The 21,518-nt window shown below is 59.6% G+C and overlaps 2 protein-coding genes across 12 annotated transcripts in view; one reads left to right on the top strand and one right to left on the bottom strand.

Moving 5' to 3' along the window:
- Positions 1-1,647, top strand: part of BOP1 (BOP1 ribosomal biogenesis factor) — a 29,062-nt gene extending 27,415 nt beyond the window's left edge. For all 4 annotated transcript variants that reach the window (XM_032256077.1, XM_032256069.1, XM_032256080.1 and 1 more), the window contains 7 exons: positions 67-136; positions 217-349; positions 426-606; positions 684-972; positions 1,075-1,159; positions 1,243-1,350; positions 1,429-1,647. In XM_032256077.1, coding sequence (XP_032111968.1) covers positions 67-136; positions 217-349; positions 426-606; positions 684-972; positions 1,075-1,159; positions 1,243-1,350; positions 1,429-1,582 — 1,020 coding nt within the window. In that variant the 3' untranslated portion in view covers positions 1,583-1,647. The remainder of the gene's footprint in view (positions 1-66; positions 137-216; positions 350-425; positions 607-683; positions 973-1,074; positions 1,160-1,242; positions 1,351-1,428) is intronic.
- Positions 1,648-1,803: 156 nt separating this feature from the next.
- Positions 1,804-21,518, bottom strand: part of MROH1 (maestro heat like repeat family member 1) — a 110,387-nt gene continuing 90,672 nt past the window's right edge. The window contains exons 29-43 of one of the 8 annotated variants that reach the window (XM_032256029.1): positions 20,074-20,209; positions 19,852-19,964; positions 18,504-18,656; positions 12,254-12,408; positions 8,643-8,808; positions 7,935-8,131; positions 4,874-5,011; positions 4,432-4,546; positions 3,761-3,907; positions 3,445-3,633; positions 2,983-3,138; positions 2,783-2,917; positions 2,581-2,695; positions 2,449-2,514; positions 1,804-2,113 (exon numbers count right to left, since the gene is read on the bottom strand). In XM_032256029.1, coding sequence (XP_032111920.1) covers positions 2,028-2,113; positions 2,449-2,514; positions 2,581-2,695; positions 2,783-2,917; positions 2,983-3,138; positions 3,445-3,633; positions 3,761-3,907; positions 4,432-4,546; positions 4,874-5,011; positions 7,935-8,131; positions 8,643-8,808; positions 12,254-12,408; positions 18,504-18,656; positions 19,852-19,964; positions 20,074-20,209 — 2,067 coding nt within the window. In that variant the 3' untranslated portion in view covers positions 1,804-2,027. Of the gene's footprint in view, positions 2,114-2,448; positions 2,515-2,580; positions 2,696-2,782; positions 2,918-2,982; positions 3,139-3,444; positions 3,634-3,760; positions 3,908-4,431; positions 4,547-4,873; positions 6,834-7,934; positions 8,132-8,642; positions 8,809-12,253; positions 12,409-18,503; positions 18,657-19,851; positions 19,965-20,073; positions 20,210-21,518 lie in introns of those variants that run through there. The other 7 variants (XM_032256034.1, XM_032256049.1, XM_032256041.1 and 4 more) reach the window with 7 other exon arrangements.

The following is a 21,518-nucleotide window of genomic DNA, read 5'->3' as shown; positions in this document are numbered from 1 at the left end:
CTGAGCGGAGACTAGGGGGCTGGGGTTGTGCCCTCCGTGCCTGGCTCCTCACCGCCGCCTTCTCAGGTCTACAGGGGCCACAGTGACCTTGTCCGCTGCCTCAGTGTCTCTCCTGGGGGCCAGTGGCTGGCTTCAGGTGGGTCTGAGCTGGGGGCAGCCCTGAGCTGGGGGCAGGTGGGATGTCCAGGTGCTGAGAGCCTTCCCTGTTGTGCCCAGGCTCCGATGACGGCTCCCTGCGGCTCTGGGAGGTGGCCACTGCCCGCTGTGTGAGGACTGTGCCTGTGGGGGGCGTGGTGAGGAGTGTGGCCTGGAACCCTAACCCTACCGTCTGCCTGGTGGCTGTGGCCGTGTAAGTGGGACCCCTGGGGGCAAGGGAGCCCGGGGTGGCGCCATGCTGAGGGGCTCTGTCTGGGCCTGGCCCACAGGGAGGACTCGGTGCTACTGCTGAACCCGGCTCTGGGGGACCGGCTGGTGGCAGGCGGCACGGATCAGCTGTTGAGTGCCTTCGTCCCGCCTGAGGAGCCCGCCTCGCAGCCTGCCCACTGGCTGGAGGCCTCAGAGGAGGAGCGCCAAGTGGGCCTGCGGCTGCGGATCTGCCACAGCAAGGTGTGTGGGTGCGCTGCGGGTGAGGCTCCGTGGGAGGGGCCCGGCTCAGCCAATCAGCCAGCCTTGCCTTCCTGCAGCCAGTGACGCAGGTGACCTGGCATGGGCGTGGGGACTACCTGGCCGTGGTACTGGCCACCCAGGGCCACACCCAGGTGCTGATCCATCAGCTGAGCCGTCGCCGCAGCCAGAGCCCATTCCGCCGCAGCCACGGGCAGGTGCAGCGGGTGGCCTTCCACCCTTCGAGGCCCTTCTTGTTGGTGGCGTCCCAGCGCAGCATCCGCCTCTACCACCTGCTGCGCCAGGAGCTCACCAAGAAGCTGATGCCCAACTGCAAGTGGGTGTCCAGCCTGTCTGTGCACCCAGCAGGTGAGGGGTGGGGGCTGTGCACCCTGCAGGCGGGGGGTGGGGGCTGTGCACCTTGCAGGTGAGGGAGGGGTGGGACACTTGAATCATAGCCTTGGGCCCTAGGTGACAACGTCATCTGTGGGAGCTACGACAGCAAGCTGGTGTGGTTTGACCTGGACCTTTCCACCAAGCCATACAAGGTGCTAAGGTGAGAAGAGCTAGGGGTGGAGGCGGCCAGTGGAGCCCCTCCCTCTAGCCCTAGCCTGCCTTCAACCTGGTTGCTCCCCACAGACACCACAAGAAAGCTCTGCGGGCTGTGGCCTTCCACCCCCGGTACCCGCTCTTCGCATCAGGGTCGGATGACGGCAGCGTGATCGTCTGTCATGGCATGGTGTACAAGTGAGTGCCAACCCTGCCTGGCCCCCTCCCCAGGGCAGTGGTGTCTGGCTGTGTCCTAAGTCATCCTTGTCCCCACAGTGACCTTCTGCAGAACCCCCTGCTGGTGCCTGTCAAGGTGCTGAAGGGACACACGCTGACCCGAGACCTGGGAGTGCTGGACGTCATCTTCCACCCCACTCAGCCGTGGGTCTTCTCCTCGGGGGCAGATGGGACCATCCGCCTCTTCTCATAGCTGTGCCGCCTGCCCTGGGGCCGGGGCGGTTGCGCTGGAGTCAATAGAGGCTTTTCCCTGTGCTGCCTGGTGCTCCCACCTTCTTGAATTGGGGTTGCCGACAAAGCCGCCCCCACCACAGCGCCGAGCCCCCCCACTCGGTGTTGCAAAACGGTGGGGATACCACACCCAGCCCAGGGCACCCGCTGGCCCATCCCCTAAGAGGCTGTGGCATCGCACCCTGTCAGTCATTTGCTGGGAGCAGATGAGTTTATTGGGCGCACGGCCTCCCACACCCTGTCTGGCCGCGGCACATCCCTCACTGAGGGCTTGGGTTTGGTCCCTGGCAGTGCCTGTTCTGGGGCCAGGCCCCTCCAACCCTGCGGCTGGTCCTCAGGAGGCCCTGTCTTGGAGCTCAGGCACAGGTCTGGGTGGGTACTCCTTGCCGGGGGTCCTGGCCGGAGCCTCAGGCGAGCTTCACCAGGCGACCCAGGGCCTCAGCAGCCCTCGTCCGCACCTCTGGGGCCGGGTCCTTCAGCAGGATCTGGAGTGCTGGGGGCAGAGGGAGGGGCTGCCTGGGGCAGTGCCTTGCAGCCACCGTGCCTGGGGGCTGTGACCTCCGCACGCCTATGCCTGCTCATGGGCCACGCTCTCCTGACAGCCTCTGCTGGGAGGGCTCAGGAGCCAACGGAAAGATAGTTTTTCCTTTTTTAGTGTTTTTTAAGCTCTTTTGGAACAGTTAAGAAGTTTCCGTGAATTACTAGAGACGATGAGGTCACCAGTGACAGGGAAAAAAATCCTGAAATCCAGGAAAATCACTTAGTCCCTGCGGGTGCCTACAGGGTCAGCAGGGCCCAGCACAGGGGCCCTGTGGAGGGGGTGCTCACCCGAAATGAGCTGGTCCAGTTCCACCTGTGGCTGCTGCCTGGGCTCCGCGTGCAGCACCAGGAACCCTGTGAAGTGGGGGTGTCAGGCAGGGCTGCTAGCAGAATGGGGGCAGGGCAGGGGCTGGTGCTCACCCGTGAACAGTGGGGCGGCGGCTCGGACGTCCTCCCAGCTGCTCTTGAAGTAGAACAGGCAGGTGCTCAGCAGGCGGCCCAGCAGGTCTGGGAAGTGGTGCATCTGGGGAGAGGCCTGGTCAGCTCTTCCTGGCCCCCCCACCTGGCCCCGCCCCATCCACCTGGCCCCGCCCCATCCACCTGGCCCCACCCTGCCCCTCACCAGGTGCTTGCAGGTGGTGTTGAGGAACTCCCCGAAGTGCAGGGCCCGGCCCTCCTGCAGGTGCCTCTGGAAGGCAGCTGAGAGCTCCTCACATGCCAGGTTGGGGCCACACATGAGCAGGGCGAACCTGCAGGCCTGAGGGGTGCAGTACTGAGGCTGAATCCAGTTGAAGCCACCCGCCCCACCCCCTGGCTACTCACGCTGGCCACAGCGGCCTGAGGGTCCTGCAGGTGCAGCAGCAGAGGTGCCAGCCCACCCATCACCTGGTCCAGGAAGACGTCCTCACAGTCTCCGTGGCAGACCTTGTTAAGGTGCCCAAAGAGGCGGATGGATGCCGTCCGGAACTCCATCTTCTCCTGGGAGGGACAGGCAGCATGCACCCCTCACATGCCGTGCCCCTGTGGGCCTGCCTGTCCTAGCCCCTGGCACTGATGGTGCCCTCGCCTGACACAGGCCAGGAAACACTCCCTGACGGGTGGGGGCTGCCAGGCCCAGCAAAGCAGCACCCATGCAGGTCTGAGCTCTCCGTGGTCACCTAGCAGCGGTGGGAGAATGACAGGGAGCAGGATGGGGCTGGGGCTAAGGCTCAGAGTAAAAGGCAGGAAGGGCTGGGGCCCTGCCTCCCCCACCCGCCCCACCTCTCCACCCCCAGTGCAGCTTACACTGTCGAAGAAGGGCCGGATGCGGATGGCCATGTGCAGCAGCCCCGAGCGCAGGTCCCAGGCCTCCATCAGGTCCAGCAGCCGCGCCAGGCCCACCATGGCTTCCAGGGCCACTGGGCTGTGAGGGTTGTCCCCGTCATCCAGCCCGCCAATCATGGCTGTGAGGAGCTGGGGGCCGTGGGCCCGCACCTGAGGATACCCTACATTCAGCCTGGGTCCCAGAGTCACTGTCTGCCACCCCACCAGACAGGGTGGCATTCATGCACAGCCTGCACCCAAGCTCTCTGGGCCCCAGAAGGGCTGGGGGCTGCCCCACCTTGTCAGGGCTGCCGGAGGCCAGGTTGGCCAGGCCACGGAGCACCAGCCTCCGCACACTGGCGCATGTGTCTTTCTGCCGCGCCGCCAGGCTCTCCAGCAGCGAGTCCAGGAGCATCAAGTCGTTGGCCACGTTGCTGTTCAGCAGCTGCAGGCAGGGGTGCCGTGACTGCCCCTCCAGCTGACCCTAGGACCCAACCCACCAGCCCATGCCCAGAACACCAGAGGCTGCCCCCACGCCGGTGAGGCAGATGAGGTGCAGGACCTACTCCCTGGCTCTCAGATCTGTGGCAGCCCCTCCCACTTCTGCCGCTGGGGCCCACTCTGAACCCCACCCTGCCCTGCTACATGGCCATGGGCAAGACCACACCACCAAAGTCATCTGGAGTTCCAGGGGTCAGCCCTGCCCAGCTACAGGTGTGCCCAGCAGGGCCTGGGCCTCAGAGCGCAGGCTGCAGGCAGCCAGGGTCCTCCTCTCACCAAGAACAGAGGTGTTCTTGGGCGGGATGGAGCAAGTTCTGGCACACCAGGAGGAGGTGGTTAGTGTCCACATCCCTCCCTTGCAGGCCATAGTTAGGGGGTGTCTTTCAGGGTTTGGAGAAGGGTGTCCCGTGCCTGCCCTGAGCAGGAGGTCCAACCTGATGCCCAGTCTCCTTCCCTGGAAAGGCCTACCTCAGCCAGGAAGGCGGTGGTGGTCACCCTCTGGACCTCATAGGCACTGCTCTGTGTATATGCCAGCTCCTTCAGCACCAGGGGTAGCCGGGGCCCCGCATGCTCAGCCATGGCCCTGGAAAGGGGATTGCTGAGGGTGCAGGGGCCGTTGCTGTGCTGCACCCTACCCAGGCATCTCCCACCCTGCACAGCCCTGGTCAGTCCACCTCCAGCTGCCAGGCTCTGGGAGTTCTTCCACTCACAGGTGCCTTCCAGCGTGTCTCACCAAGCCTCTGCAAAGGGGTCTCTCCCCATCCCCACCCCAGGGAGTGAACAGGCAGTTCAGGCCACCACTGGCCTGACACACATGGGACCCTTGCCTGATCACTGTCACGTCCCGGGCCCCCAGAGATCAGTTGGAGCCCAGCCAGTGCCGGAGCTGCAATGGGCTGGGACGACTCACCTGGCCAACCTGGTGGCCCCCTCCTCATGCCCTGCCGAGGTCCTGAGCAGCTCCCAGCCTCCTTCTTGGTCCATGCGCTGGGCCACAGCCTCGCTGCCGCTTCGGAGCAGCACAGCCCGCAGGGTGTCCACAGCAGAGCTGCAGGATTACCAGGGTGCTCAGCTGGTGGGGACACATGTGCCCTCCTCCCTTCCTGAGGAGCCACTCCGGTCTGCAGCCACTGTGTGTTGTCCACCTGGCGGCTAGCCCTATTCCTGCCAGAGTCATCCTCCAGGAAGCAGGCTCTGGGCCACCTGCTGGAGCGCCCCCGTTTTCCCCACCCAAGGCAAGGATGCAGATGTTGGCCTGGAGGTATCCAAGTGAGAGCTGGACACAGCTAAAGCCCCCTGGCCACACCTGCCTGCCTTTCTGGACATCTGGACAATGCTGGGCACCCATACCACAGGTGCCCACCCCTGGGCCTTTCCTGCCTGGCACCTCAGGCTCTCACATCTGTACCCCAGGAGACTCCATAGCCCTCTGGGAAGCAGCCAAGCCAAGCCCCTGATCCATTCCCAGTGTTGGCTGAGGCTGGCTGGCAAGTGAGTGGGAGGATGGTGCTCAGAGCTGGAGTGGCTGCAGGGGTGCACCCAGCCCACCCATGCTGAAGAGCAGGCAGGTCTCTTCCCACTCCCACCCCAGAGAGCGAACAGGCAGGAACTCGGGCCACCGCTGGCCTGACACTTGGACAACTCTCCATCTCTCCTGACTCCCCAGAGGCCAGAAACTGACAGGGAGAGTTTGATGTTGAAGCCTCCACAGGGCCCGGCTTGAACCTGGCATCTGCCATCAGCTCAAATGAGCCCTTCTCTGCCGAGGCTGCCGGTGGGCAGGACATAGCGTGTGACCCAACAGGCATGGTCTGGGGAAGAGGGTGCCCTGCACCAGCATCCCCACCCAGCAGGACCCTCCCTTGCAACTCGGGTGCCCACGGCCCCTGCCACGTGGCTTTCTGCTGCCCACTAGCACCTCACACGTTAGGCCCCTGATGCCTGTGGACCTCTGCCTCCACAAGGCTTCGTCCCCACGAGCGCCTGGCCCAGAGAAGACAACCCCCAAGCGGCATGAGCCATGTGGTGGCCACTGGCTGTGGTGACTGCCACTGCACTGGTCACCTGCCAGGTGTCCCACAGGCTCCCTTCCCGTAATGGCCTCTTGACCAGGAGGCCGCAGGTGCTGGGACGTGGGGTGGGCCCGGCAGGGAGCAAGTGGCCCTGCCAAGCTGGGGGACAGGTCCTGCTCGCCTGGATGGTGTTTAGGGCTCTCATGCAGGTGGGATCCAGGAGGGTGTGGTGAGCGCAGGAGCACAGGACAAGCTTGTTAGAGATCTAGTGATGGGTCTCATGAAGCTTCTGGGAGGTTGGACACACAGGCCGGTGATGCCAGCAGGACTGAGGTGGCCTGAGAGCTGCGCAGAAGCTGCAGCAGCTGAGGGCCATGGGGGTCTTGGCAGCCCAGGAAGCAGGTGCCAGGGGTCTGCTTCCAGTATACCACTGCCCCCATGGGTATGTCTGGGTGGCCTGGTGCTAACCAACAGCAGGGCCAGCCCCTCACATGGCCCTTGATGAGTAACCCCAGGCTCCACTCTCGGGGGTCCCTCCCCAAGGCAGGACATGCTAGAAGGCAGCTCTGGGTGTACCAGGAGTCCCATGGTTCCAGTGTGGGGCCTGATCTTTGAGCCCAGGTAGCCTGGGTGCCAAGGGGGCTTCTAGCCCTGGGAACAGGACAGCCAGCACTGACCATAGCAGAGCTGAGAAGCACACCCGTCACTGCGTTCACGGGAGGTGCCCTTGACACCAGCAGGCTGGGCCAGCCCAAGCAGAAGGACCCACGGTCAGTTTGGCTCAGCCTCCAGCTCCACACCCTGCTCCAGGTCTTGAGGCCTGCAAGGCGCCATCTGGACCAAGGGCTGCACTCCAGGCTGCAAATGGCGCACACGCAGCAGTTCACAACCAGCTACAACAAACCTAACGGGAGGCGTGTGTTTGGCTCAGGAACGTGTTAGTGATTTAGACGAGGGTGCCTCCCTTGCTTTTGTGGCCAGAGCATTTAAGAATGTGGCACCCGCAAGGGTCTGACCCACTGGCGACAGCCTGTATGCCAGGCTCTGCAGTCGTCCCAGTGAAGGGGTACTTGGGGGCGGCCCCACAGTTCAGGGGCAGAGACACTGACTCCCAGCATGCCAGGCCCAGCGGCTGGTGGCTGCCCGTCCCATTCACATTTTCCACTCAGTTTGCGAGGGGCTGAGCAGCCCTGGCAGCTGGCCCCACTGGGGTTTATGAGTCGGCCTGTGGCTGAGCAGCCTGTGGTGCTGGCAGGGGGGTGAAGTGAGGCTGTTCCCCTAGTGCATCCTTGTGAAGGTGCATGCCCAAACCTGGGCGGCCTGGGTGGGACAGAGCCAGAGCCCTCCAGGGCAAGCAGGACGTAGCAGCCCTGTGTTCACATGGGCTCATGGTCCTGGGGGCAGGCCACACAGCCAGACCTGCCCAGGGTGTCAGCTTGCTCTATCTTCTCTATGGGCCCAGGATGTGTGTAGGACCTGAAGTGCCTCCATGTCAGAGACTTTGGCAGCTCCTCCATGTGGGGCTGGGAGCACGTGCCAAAGGCCGCTCTGCTGGGACAGTTGCAGGGACAAAGCTGGTCCTGCCATGGCTGGCTCCAGTCTACACCCCAAAGACTCCCCATAACTCCACTCCCAAGAGAAGGCACCACCCTGATCCTGTCTGAGCTGCCACATGAAGCTCCCACCAGCTGCCCATGTTGAGCACCACTGTGCATATTGCCCTCAAAGTCGAGGAGGAAGGCCTTAATAGCCGGCGTGAGAAGGGTGGCCGTGATGTCACCACTGGTGGCTCAGCCCTGCACCTGCGTGAGGCGCCTTGGAGGCAAAGTCACTCTGTGCTCCCCATGGTTCCGATCTGCCGTCCCACTCCCCCCACCGTGTTCGTGTACGCACGTGTGCAGACACATGTGCCTGTGCTTGCAAACCAGTACTGGGGGTGGGAAGTGGGGACCCAGATACCTGCAGGGCTCCAGGTTCCTGGTGGCTAGGGCTGGACTGGCACCCCTCCTTTCCTGAGCCTGCAGGTTCCGGGGCAGCTGGACACCCACAGTGCAGCTGACGCGCAGCAGAAGCACCACAAACAGCTGGGGGTAGAGTTCCAGCACGGCTGGCCCCACCGCAGGAGTGGACATGACCTCGAACAGCGCACAGGTGGCCTGGGGAGAAGTCACCACAGGCCATGCCTCCCTCCAGGCCACAGCAGAGTCTGCGCCCTGCGCCTAACAAGCCTGCATCCCCCATCGTGCCCCCTGGATCCCATGCGTGGAGCTCCAGGGAGCAGCAGCACAGGCAGGTCGGGGCACACCTCTGTCCAGCTTGGCCCTCGGGCAGAGGCAGGAGGCAGGAATAGGCGGGCAGCCAGCCTTCACAGGACAGACCTCAGACCATTTGCTCTCAGCTCCTCAGAAGGGAGGAGGAGGAAATTCTCACAGCTGCTTTACTGCTTAAAACATTGCCAAGCTGGGTTTATTTTTTTTCTGCAGGATAAAACGTGAAATGGTCTCCCCTGAGGGCCCACACCTGTGAGGCCTTTACGAGCCGGTGCTGCTGCCAGGTGCCCGTGCGGTGGTGTCCCGGCCACCTCATCGAGGGGCCTCCCCCCCCCCCCGCACCGAGGCAAACAGGGCAGGGACAGTGGGTCAGGGTGGCCCCGAAAGCCTGACTCACCGAGAGAGGCAGCAGCGTGGCCACGCGGTCTGGGGTTCGGCCCAGCAGGAAGGCTCGGCTCTCCTTGAATGGGACGTCCCTGCTCATCATCTCCAGCAGCAGCCCCAGGACCTGGGTAGCCAGGCGAGGTTCCGCCGCCAGTGCCCGCCACAGCATGCAGGTGTGGCTGGAGCAGGGCAGGAGGAGATTCACCTTGAGGCCATGGCTGGTCACAGCACTGCCAGCACCTGGGCCAGGCATCCCTGCCCACCACCACCTGGATGCTGTGGACCCTGGCTCCACAATGCTCAGACCTGGCCACCAGGCTCAGCTGTAGCCACCTGGGAAATGGCTTCTTGGCCTCAGATCTGAGCTCACCCCTTCCTCTGACGCCAGGGGTCTGTAAACAGAGCTGGTAATAAAGGACACAGAAAAATCTGGGCCTGTACACAGAGGGCCCAGGGCAGCAGTGTGGGAGGTCTCTGAGGGGCTGCCGCGCGAGAGAACAAATCTTCCCTGGAGGAAGCAGCGTCTGGCCCAGGCCTCGGGACGGCACAGGTCAAAGAGCGCAGCTCACAAGGAAACCCACCAGTGCTACCGAGACCACTCAGATGCCAGACACACCGTGAGGCAGCTCTGCTTAGCGCTTGCAGAAATAAACAAACTTTAAAGCATGTGATGGGAACTGGAAATTCTAAAAACGGGTACAGCAAATTTAAAAGAAAACCAAACAGCCCTTTTAGAAATGAAACACGAATGCGGACATATTTGGTGCCAACCTAGACACGGTAGAAAAGAGAAACAGTGACCAGGAAGATAAAGAAATTACTCAGCGAATAGGAAGATAAAAAATTTTCAGATAAATTATTACAGAGAAAGGGCTGGGCATGGTGGCTCATGCCTATAATCCCAGCACTTTGGGAAACCGAGATGGGAAGATCATGAGGTCACGAGTTTGAGACCAGCCTGGACAACATGGTGAAACCAATCTCTACTAAAAATACAAAAAATTATCTGGTGGTGGTGGTGTGCACCTGTAATTCCAGCCACTCTGGAGGCTGAGGCAGGAGAATGGCTTGAACCTAGGAGGCAGAGGTTGTGGTGAGTGGAGATCATACTATTGCACTCCAGCTTGGGCAACAGAGCAAGACTCTGTCTCAAAAAAGAAAAAAACATTACAGAGAAAGAATAACGTGGGGATGCAGAGGACAGAATAAGACGCAGAAGATGGAATGAGGTTTGGCATACATTCGATGGATGTCCCAGAAGGAGAGGAAACAGAATGGCTGACAAGGGGAAGGCTGAGTTCTTCAGAACTGATAACAGATACTAACCTACAGGAAGCCCTGAAGTCTAGCAGAGTAAGTGACAAGCAACTTCCGTCTGCAAACCGTAGACCAGCCACAAGCAGGGAGGGCTTTCCTTGACAGCCACGGTACTAGGAGACTTCACCTGGCTCTCAAGAGTGATGGCAGAAGCCAGAAAACAGTCATGTACTGCCACACACACCTGAGAAAACTCCACTGAACGGGGATACTGAGCCGCAGAAAGAACAGCCACAAGCAACGGCCAAAGACATTCTCCAGTAAACAAAGGCGGACAGTTTGTCACTAACCGATCCTTGTGGAGGGAATTCCAGAAGACATTGTTCAGGTGGAAGGAAAGTAGCGCCCAAGAGCAACGCCATGTGGGAAGCCAGGTCAGTAATGCCATGCGGGAAACGCAGGTCAGTAATGCCATGTGGGAAACCAGGTCAGTGACGCCACGTGGGAAACGCAGGTCCGTGACGCCACGCGGGAATCACAGGTCAGTACTGGCTGCGCCCAAGAGCAACGCCACGCGGAACACAGGTCAGTAATGCCACGCGGGAAATGCAGGTCAGTAACGCCACACGGGAAACACAGGTCAGTACTGGCTGCACCCAAGAGCAACGCCACGCGGAACGCAGGTCAGTAATGCCACGCAGGAAACACAGGTCAGTACTGGCTGCGCCCAAGAGCAACGCCACGCGGAACGCAGGTCAGTAACGCCACGCGGGAAACGCAGGTCAGTAACGCCACGCGGGAAATGCAGGTCAGTAATGCCACGCGGGAAACACAGGTCAGTACTGGCTGCGCCCAAGAGCAACGCCACGCGGAACGCAGGTCAGTAACGCCACACGGGAAACGCAGGTCAGTAACGCCATGCGGGAAACGCAGGTCAGTAACGCCACACGGGAAACACAGGTCAGTACTGGCTGCGCCCAAGAGCAACGCCACGCAGAACGCAGGTCAGTAACACCACGCGGGAAACACAGGTCAGTACTGGCTGCACCCAAGAGCAACGCCACGCAGAACGCAGGTCAGTAACGCCACACGGGAAACGCAGGTCAGTAACGCCACGCGGGAAATGCAGGTCAGTAACGCCACGCGGGAAATGCAGGTCAATACTGAGTGCATCCTAGAGCAACAGCCATGATGGACTCGGGTCACCCAGCAACTCAGCCAGACCCAGACCTCAGCCCATGCTGGACTTCAGCAAGGACACAGGCAGCCACTTTTAAGGCAAACGCTAAAAGAAAAGGAACACACTGCAGGACTCCAAAGTGAGTGGAGAAAGTGAGGTAAAGGGGACACTGTCAATCTGAAAAAAGACAAGACTTTAAAAAAACCAACGTGACAGTGGATTTAAACTCACTCTATCAGTAACAAAATGCAGCTGTTTACGATGCATAACGTTGAAAACAAACACACAGAAAAGTCAACGGTGCCAGGGTGGAGCAGGGCACCAGACAAGCGCACGTCTGAACAGAAAGTGCCTGCGTGTCCCCCCTGCCAGGAGGAAGCATTTGAGCTGCGATGCACCTAATGGCAGGACCTCAAAGCATATGAAACAAAACCAAAACTGACAGGGTCAAGGACCAGGTGCAAGGAAACCTGCGTCCCACGGCAGCTGCACGCCCCTGCCTGCTGGGGGGAAGGGTCACTCTGCCTTGCCCAGCACAGGGTCTCTGGGAGGTCACAGGCCTGGGCCAGCCTCTGTCCACGACTGGGATGGCAAAAAAGGAGGGGCCAGCAGACCCATGTTCTGAAGGCCTCAACGAGGATGGGGTACCCCAGTGGGCTGGCGGGTGGTAGACACGCCCTGCCCTTTGCTGGGAACTGGGAGGTATGTTTGGGAAGACACAGTGATACATGGTACAGACAGGGTTGTCCTTCGGCTACTGAGGAAGCTCAGATGGGGCAGTTCCTAGGGGTCTGCTCACAGGCAGTGGTGAACGCCCTGCAGAGGACAAGGCCTGGGGCAGCTGGGACCAAGACACAGGGTGAGAGGCAGCCTCCAGTGTCTGCTGGAGCTTGGGGCCAACAGAGCAGCCAGGCAGCTTCGGGGTCTTAGAGGAGGGCAGAAACAGCAGCTCCCCTGTGGGGGTGCCATGCAGGGTCCACCAGGGCCAGTGAGAGTCCCAAGGCACCTGGAGAGGAGCAGTCCCCACAGGTACCTGAGAGGCTAGGGGCTGTCTCCATGTCACTTGCTGTCCCAAGTGGCCTAGAACCATGGGAACTCATGCAGAAAGCCAGGGTGCAAAGGCAGGTAGAGGGCTCAGGGGACCACCATTCCAGAAGGACCCCGAGCCTGGAGTCTGGGCTAGGTACCTGTCCAAGGGCAGGGGGCTGCCCAGGAGGCTGGACACCACGGCTGCACAGTGCTGGGTGGCCAGGAGGTACACGCTGTGCTGGGCGGCTGGCAGGACATGCTCTCCCTGGGCCTCCTGAAGCTTGGAGCGCAGCATGCTCATGATCTCGGGCACCTGTGGATGGGTGGGACACGGCAGTGAGGCCAAGTGTGGGGAGCAGCCCTAGGCACACATATGTCAGCCTGAGGGGGTGGGGCCACGGAGGAGGCCGCATGAGATGCAGAGCTCCGTACTGCTGGTGCCACCCTGAGGCACGGCCAGGATCTCCCGTGGGCTACAGACAGCCCAGAAGCCAAGGAATTGGAGCCACCACCTGGATTCCTCATGGAAAGTGGCCAGCGCCCTGGGAGGCAGTGCAAGCACCAAGGCCACATGTGGCCGAGGTTGGTGCAGAGCTGGGCAGGCGGCCAACAGAACCAGTGGCCCTGTGCCCTCACAGCACACCTGTTGGGTCCAACTCTTGGGCTCCCTTGGCAGGCCCACCAGAAGCAGGACCCACACAGCTGCCAACTGCACCCCTGCGGGAGTCAGGCTGGGGACCTAGACGGACAGGGAGATGGATTCTCAGACCGAGGCTGGAGCGGGGCCTGAGATACAAGGATGGGACTTGGGGGGCTGCAAGTTTGCGACTGTCCTGCTGCTCCAGAAAGCAAGTAAATGGAACATGGGCATGAGGACGCTGGCTCACCCCCTAGTGCTGTAGCAGCATAGTATGTAAGCCTCACTCTGGGGGATGGCCTTGTCGCAAGGGGGTTCCCTGTCCATGGTGGGTATTGACCTGGGAGTCTCCTCTCCAGCCCCAGCCATGGTGACCCCGACTGACAAACGCCTACTGCACAGCTGGAAAATACCACTATCTGGGGTGAAAACAGACAAAGCAATGAGCTATGAAGTCAGGCTTGCCTCACCCACCCCAGGGTTCCTGGGCCAGGGCTAGGGCCCTACTTCCTGGCTGTGGCCAAGGGACCCACCAGATAGCCTGGGCAGCTGGAAAGAAGGGGCTGGTTCAAAGTGCAACAGCAGGTAGAACTGGAGAAGATTCTGACAACAGAAACTTCTGGGCCAGGACCCCACCACTTCTGTGGTGATGCCACAGTGTGGCGAGACATTGCTGAGGGGTGCAGGAGCCATGCCCAGTGGAAGGTGCCCAGGCACAGGCCAGTCCTTCCTGGTCACTGCCGCTCTCAAAGGAGCTGCAAACCTGTTGATGCTGCTTTCATTCCAAGACCTTCCAGTGCAGAGCTCAGTGCCCGGCTCCCTGCAGTAGCAGTTGTGTTCTGATGACCCGTTTCTTTGCCTTTCCTCCACCTGTGAGCCCCTTGTTCCTGCCCAGCTACATCCCTGACAACTGCCAGAGCTGTGGAAGCTGTCTGCTTCATGCCCACTGGTTTCCTCTGTACTCCTGGCTTTTGGCAAGTTTTGACAGTGAGGAGGTGTTGAACTTCAAGCAAACATTTTTCCACACTGGATCTTGCTCCTCAGCCCTCCAGGGAGTGACTTTTTGCAGACAGACTTGCTTTAAAGCCAAGACCAACCTGATCACCCCATGATGTTATCTGAGCTGCTGGGCTGTGCCACCCACACTGGCTGCTGACACAGCCTCTCCATTCTCCTGAGTGGTGTGAGGGGCAATTACCCCTCTGCCAACACGCAGCCTGGGTGACTCCAGTGGACGCCCAGAGCAACTACTTCCACCACCTTAGTGGTTATGGGTCCACTGGACTTGCCCACCTCTTTCTTGTCAATGTTGGCATTTTCTCAAAAACCTGTTGCTTTCACGATAGCTTTTCAAGTGTCTTGGAACACAGTTGTTTATGGATATATATACTTTGTTGTTCTTCAAATCTCTTAAATGCACGTATTTTTCCTCTTTCACTTACGTTTTGCTTTTTTTTTTTCCTGAACATCTTTCTTGAATTAATTACGTTTTGCTTTTATGGATGTCGGCTCTTTTCCCATGACTTGTCTTACAAGAGGTCTGTCTTGCTAATTGTTTCAGTGGGTTTATTAACTTCTCTAATATTTTCCTTACTTTTGCATATTTATTTTTTAAAACAACTTGAACCTATTGGTGCACAGGTGCGCTTGAATCTATGCTTCTTACAAACTAGGGAAACAGCCCGGGTGCGCTGGGAGTGGAGGGCTTGCAGGGTGGGGACGGTTTCCACGGTCACCTCTTAGCTGTCGACTCTCACACACAGTCCTGAGCATGCTCCTGCTTCTGCAGGCTGCTGGGCAAAATCCATGTGGTCCCAGGATGAGGGGCAGCATTCCAGCTGTCTGCTCTGCAAGGCTCAGCTACACCTCACACCTTCCAGGCTATTCCAATGGTCTCTGGGTCGTGGCTCCTCCCTCCCTGGTAAGCCCCTGTGCAAGGTCCTCTCCCTTCCTGTCATGCTTGGCCCGGGTCACTGAGATGTTATTCAGAGCCCCAGAGTGTACCATTGTAAATGCACAGTTCCAGGATTCCAGTGCACTCAGGGTGTACAACTACCACCCCCAAAGGAAACCTGTCTCAGCCGGGGCAACATGGTGAACTCTGTCTCTACAAAAAATACAAAACATTAGCTGGGCACGGTGGTGCACACTGGTAGTCCCAGCTACTTGGGAGGCTGAGGATGGAGAATCAACTCAGCCCAGGAGGTCAAGGCTGCAGTAAGCTGTGATGATATCACAGCACTACAGCCTGGGCAACAGAGCAAGACCCTGTCTCAAAAAAAAAAAAAAAGAAAAGAAAAAGAAAAGAAAAAGAAAGCCCGTCTCCATTAGCAGTCACTCCCCATTTGCTCCCCAGCCCCTGGTCACCTCTGTTCTGTCAGTCACTATGGATTTGCCTATTCTGGACATTTCGTGAAAATGGGCTCATATGATTGTGGCTTTCAGTGTCTGCTTCTTTCACTGAGCATGATGTTTTCCAGGTTCATCTGCCTTGTAGCCTGTGTCAGAGCTTCATGCCCCTTTACGGCCCAATGATGTTCTGTCGCACGGATGGACCACATTCATTTTCCCTATTCATTTGCAAAGTGATGGGCCCTGGGCTGCTTCTCAGATGGCACGAGGGTGCTGCTGGGAATGGGCTGCTGTGCACACCATGCTCCATTCTCTCAGGAATATCCCTGGGCGCGACTGCTGGGTCACTTGGCAACTCCGTTTGGCCTTCCCAAGGTGGCAGTGCCACTTCCACCCCCACCTTCACGTGGAGTCTCCTCTCCTGTCCTTTCCTCAGCCTCCCATGCACATCCCCTCAACCCAGGGAAGGCTGCCTCCTCCTCGGACACACCGGGCCTCAGGAGCCTGCTGTTCTCTTTCACGCCCTTTGCACTCTCTACTTCATGGCCATCTTGCGCTGGGGAAGGTCACATGTCACCCGATAGGGCCACAGGTTCTGATTCAATGTCAGAGGAACTCAAAGCCCAACAGCATCAGCCTGTCTCCGCCAGGGTCTCAGGGCAGGGAAGAACACAGAGGTTCGCCGTGACAGCTGGGTACGTGATGCTGGCTCCAGGTGTGCCTGTAGGGCTGTGCTGCAGGCCTCTCGAAGCCTTAGCCTGGGGGTCAGCAATGCCCCTGCCCGGCTGGGCTGTGCTGAGTGGTGTGTATGCAAACCTGGGCTGGGAATAAAAGAGCTGGACAGCTCCGCTGTGCAAAAAGCACCATCTCAGAGCCCAGCAACGGCCTCAGTGTGATCCAGCCACTCCCCTTCTGGGCATGTCCCCAAAAGAACTGAAGGTAGGGACTTGAAGAAAAATTGCATAGCCGCATTCGGGAGAATCTGCCCAAGTGCCCATGCACACAGACACATGGAAAAGCACAACACAGCACATCCCACGCTGAGCCCGACCCAGCACCTGGGGCTGCCACCGCCAGCCTGGTCCTTCCCACACGAGGCTGACGCCAGCACCCAGGCCAGTCCATCCCATGCTGAGCCTGAACCAGCACCTGGGGCAGCCACCACCAGCCTGGTCCTTCTCTCACCATCTGAAGAGGTGGCCAGGGGTCCTTACTACTCTCAGATCTGACCTGGGGCCCCACTGCCTGCACAATAAAACCCAAGCCTTCGAATGGCTGCACTGAGCACCACACTCTGCCCCCACCACCCTCCAGCCTCCCGTCCCTCCTGGGTCCTGATGCCAGCATCTCCACCCTCAGCCTCTTCCTCCTGCTGTGCAGTAGCACTGGGACCTGGCTTTCCAGAAACCACACTGTGTGCAGCTCCCTTGGCATGGGCCCTGCACCAACACACTCCTCTTCTCCACTGGTACATTCCTGTTCATGCCCCTCCAGGGAGCTATGTGCAGTATACGTATATCCAATGGAGAAGCTTTCTGTGTATGTATATCCCAGACACAGAAAGCACTCCCACCAGCTGGGCACGGTGGCTCATGCCTGTGATCCTAGCACTTTGGGAGGCTGAGGTATGTGGATCACCTGAGGTCAGGAGTTCAAGACCATCCTGGCCAATGTGGCGAAACCCCTTCTCTACTAAAAATACAAAAATTCGCTGGGCGTGGTGGTGCGTGCCTATAATCCCAGTTACTTGGGAGGCTGAGGCAGGAGAATCGCTCGAACCTGGGAGGTGGAGGTTGCAGTGAGCAGAGATCGCGCCACTGCACTCCAGCCTGGGCAACAGAGCAAGAATCCGTCTCCGGGTTACGGAGCGGGGGAAGCACTCCTACCAATCAATAAGAAAAGCACAGGCAAAAAGATGGTATCCTCTCAAAAGGACACAGCCGAGTCATCAGTAAACACACAAATGAGTGTTCACCTTCACAAGCCACCGAGAAACACAAACGAAACTCAAACAGAAGCGGACGCACACTCATTCGGAAGGGTGGGAAATGCATCGATGGGCAAGGCAGGCATGCAGGAGCCAGCCATGTTCCCGTGGGAGGAGAGAGGGCCCCCGTCCAGGGATGAGCACCGGGGCCTGGCCTTCAAGCCTTATTGCTATTGTGGGCATGTCCGAAGCTGCAACGGGCCCTCAGCTCCAAAGGACCTGGACCCTGTGACAGCCGTAACTGGGAACTGCCCAAGTGTTCATGGAGACAGACGGATGAACACTCGTGATACTTTCCCGGTGGAGTGTGGGCAACAGGCAAGTGTAGTGACAACGGGCACAACCTCACACATAGCACAGAGCGTCACACAGAGCACGGAGCATCACACACAGCACTGAGGATCACACGCAGCACAGAGCCTCACACGCAGCACAGAGCGTCACACGCAGCACGGAGCCTCACACGCAGCACGGAGCCTCACACACAACACGGAGCCTCACACGCAGCACGGAGCGTCACACGCAGCACAGAGCGTCACACGCAGCACGGAGCGTCACACGCGGCACGGAGCGTCACACACAACACGGAGCCTCACACACGGCACGGAGCGTCACACGCGGCACGGAGCGTCACACGCGGCACGGAGAATCGCACGCGGCACGGAGCCCCACACGCGGCACGGAGCCCCACCCGCGCCACGGAGCCCCACCCGCGCCACGGAGCCCCACCCACGGCACGGAGAGTCACACGGCACGGAGAGTCACACACGGCACGGAGAGTCACACACGGCACTGAACCCCACACACGGCACTGAGCATCAGCTGCAAACCACTGCATGGAGGCCGCATAGTGAGAGGCAGCGGTGGGGCTGGGATGGGTGTGAGGCAAATGAGGGGCGGGGCAGCATGAGAGTGCCCACCCACTGCTGGACCCTGGAATCCCTCAGCTAGGTGGCCTCCTGGGGAGCCAGGTGAGCCCTCTGTCCATGTCCATGCCAGCAATGCACGCAGGGGGCTCCGCCAGGTCTCAGGAAACATTAGTGCTTTCACGTGCCTTTCCATTTCCTTTCCCCCTTATTCTCTCAGCACCAGTTTTTGCCAAATTCTAACCCCTGTCTTCAGAAATAAGAGAAAGATTTGTCCATAGCAGTCCTGCAGGGAGAAGGGGCAGAGCAGTGAGGGTCACACCCTGGGAGGGCCAGGGAAGGCAGTGCAGGACAGGCCAGGGCCAGCCTCACCGCGCCCACACCCGAGGTGCCACCTCTCTGGGAGCCACTGCCCTGCCCACCCCACCCTACCCTCTCCCACCTTCTCCTGGAGCTGGAGGCCCACTCCTGCCCTGCCCTCCCGCCCTACCCCATCCTCTCCCCGAGCCATGCCCCACTCCTGCCCCGCCCACCCCACACCTCCCACACCTCCCACCCTCTCCCACCTTCTCCTGGAGCGCTCCACCCCGCTCCTGCAGCAGGCAGTTGATCATGACGGTAGCTGCTCGTGAGCAGTTCTGGTCGGGGTCTCCCAGGCCCTCAAACATAGTTAGCAAGAGGCTGATGAGCTGGTCTGGTGGGAGGCGCCTGGCAATGATCTAGAGGAAGGTGATGCCGGAAGGTTGGGGAGGAAAGGGGAGCACCTCCAACATCACTTCTCATAGGCATTGCCTCAAGGGCTTGCTTCAGGGCAGGAGGCCATGTCCCTCCTCACAGCCCTGCCCCGCCTTCCAGCCCTGTGCCTTCAATAAGCTCGAAGCACGTGGGTGGGGTCTCGTTCTCCAGAAGCTGCCAGGGCCTGCTGCAGCGTGGCAGGCTCCTGGAAGGCGGTGCCTGGGCAGCTGCAGGCTGGGTCACAGCACCCTCCTCGGCTCCCTCTGGCCAGTGAAGTGGGCTGGGAGCAGCCTGTGGTGCAGTCGCCCTGGAGCTCTCTAGAACACGGGGTCATGGGCAGATGAGCCTTGGCTCACACCTGTAATCTCAGCACCAGAAAGGGCCCAGTTGACCACCCTCCTTCCTCTGTAGGAGACACAGTCTCTGGACCTGGAAGGCCATTCCTAAGCACCAGATGGAGACAGGCAGTGCCCACCTTGGGAACCCACATGATAGCACTGAGGGAGGGGCAGCTATCTTATCCTCTTGGAGGGACTTTTTTTTTTTTGAAATGCAATTCTTTAATAGAACTCAAATTTGTGTTTTAACATGGTGAGCCTCAGAGTGGACCAGGCAGGCATGGGTTAAGAGGGATGCAGTGCCCAGGGCCATCCTCCCTCCAAATGGCAGTGGGCAAAGCACCTTGACCAGCTGGAGCCAAAGGCAGGGCCCAGCCCTGGCCCCTTGGCAAGAGGGCTACAGCCTGCTGCACCCACAAGCGATGACCCCAGCCCCCTACATGGCTCTCGGGTAGGCTTTGGGCACAAGTGCTGCACAAAGCAGCCCCTGGAGATTCTGTTCCAGAAAACTGCATGTTCACGAGCAGGCCAGGGTGTAAGTGGCAGGCAGAGGGCGGCTGGGCCTTGTGGTATCCCATTCCCTCCTCAGCCTCTGCCAGGTATCAAGACAAACAGCACCTTCCTCTTGCATGGACTGCACTGCCCCAGCATAGGTGGATGTGGGTGATGGGGCCAGTACAGGGCAGCGCCAGCAACACAAACACCCAGGCCCCTGCCCCTTGCCCACTGGCCATGGGTGGCACTTACAGAGGCTAGGGGAGGCCAGGTGCTGCCTCGGAAGTCCCTGTTAGCCCCAGACAGTGCCAGCCTGCCTTCCAGCCGCAGAGCTCCCAGCTGGTACCTGGCCTACACTGTGGCAGGTGTGGAAGAGAATGGTGGGGTCAGGGTGCGCTAGGCCATCCTTGAGGCTGAGGAGCCGCTCCACCACGTCATCGCGGTAGTCCCGGGAGAAGCCTGAGAGGCGACAGGAAGGGGCAGTCGGGCCCAGGCCCTCCCTGGTGATTCCGCAGTTCCCGGCACCCCTGCATAGCCACTGGCCTCTGGGCCCCCGACAAGGGCTCACCCTCATAGCCGAGCTGGAGGTAGAGCAGGGAGTGGACACAGTCCATAGCCTCCTGGCGGGTGGCAGGCCACAGGTCCGCACACCTCGGGGAGAAGAGGCCGACGAGGAGACCCAGGTTGTGGAAGGGTACCAGGGCCTGGAGGAGGAGATGGCTGGGCTATTGGAACGCTCGGGGTGGGCAGATGCCACCTACACCCAGAGGAGGGCTAGAATGTGGCCAGGAGTGCTGCTAGCGTCCATGAAGCTCTGGGCCCTTGCTGTGGCCAACGTGGCCCCCAGGGAGCTCCTCCCTCCCCTCCCGCTGCAGTGTGGGACCCCGCTCAGCTCAGCTTTGACCACGCCTTGTCTACACCCAGACCACACAGGATCCCATGCTGGTCCCCTACAAGAAGAAGGGGCAGGCCATGCCAATGTGGGGCAAGCAGGTGTGTGCAGGCAGACAGACAACCAGGGTTAGGAGGGGGCCCCCAAATGGGCAACAGAAGGCAGGTCGGGGTGGGAGGAGCACACGGGCTCTGCTGATTTGGGTGACGACAGTACTGTACAAGACCCCCTTGCACCCTGACTCCTTCTGGTCCCACCTTCTAGAGCCTTTCTGTTCTCCTCAGTCCTGCCCCTCCCATGCTCCTGCTTCCACACCTCCTCCCCAGCACATGCACCTGTTACCCTCCCACCACTTGCTCCCTTCTCAGCCCCCACACGGGAGGCCTTCCTGGGAGGTGCTCCTACCCGGCCCTTGCACTGGCTCCCAGGCTCTGAAGCTCTATCAGATGGAAACCGTGCATCTACCTTGGTGCCAATGAAACTCCTCATCCCCAAAATCACCATGAGTGAGAAAGAATTTCAAGTCAGAGGGAAAGGCTGGAATGTTAGCTAAAGACTGCCGGTAAGCCACCATGTTCTTGGTGAGGTTAGACACAGGCCACACCACTCACCAAGGTAAGCTGCAGCCAGACCAGGGTTATGTGATGGGCAGGCCATGAAAGCATGCAGGTGGGAGGAGCCCTCAACACACAAGATTTGCTCACACAAAGAATGAAAGTTTCAGCTGAGTGAAACTTTCATTACAGGCGTGAGCAGTGGCTCACGCCTGTAATGCCAACACTTTTGGAGTCTGAGGCTGGCGGATCACTTGAGGTCAGGAGTTCAAGACAAGCCTGGCCAACATGGCAAAACCCCATCTACTAAAAATACAAAAATTAGCCAGGCATGGTGGGTGCCTGTAATCCTAGCTACTCGGGAGGCTGAGGCAGGAGAATCGCTTGAACCCAGGAGGCGGAGGTTGCCGTCAGCCAAGGTCATGCCGCTGTACTCCAGCCTGGGTAAGAGAGCAAGACATGTTTTCAAAAAAAAAAAAAAAAAAAAAGAAAAGAAAAGAAAGAAAGTTTTGGTGCATTAAAAAAAGGCCAGGTGCAGTGGCTCATGTCTGTCATCCCAGCACTTTT

Source organism: Sapajus apella, unplaced genomic scaffold (assembly GCF_009761245.1).
Source record: "Sapajus apella isolate SASKATOON/1434 unplaced genomic scaffold, GSC_monkey_1.0 scaffold3, whole genome shotgun sequence".
In the NCBI taxonomy this organism is placed as follows: Eukaryota; Metazoa; Chordata; class Mammalia; order Primates; family Cebidae; genus Sapajus; species Sapajus apella.
Note: the sequence above shows the minus strand (reverse complement) of the source record. Positions and strands in the feature narration are given on the sequence as shown.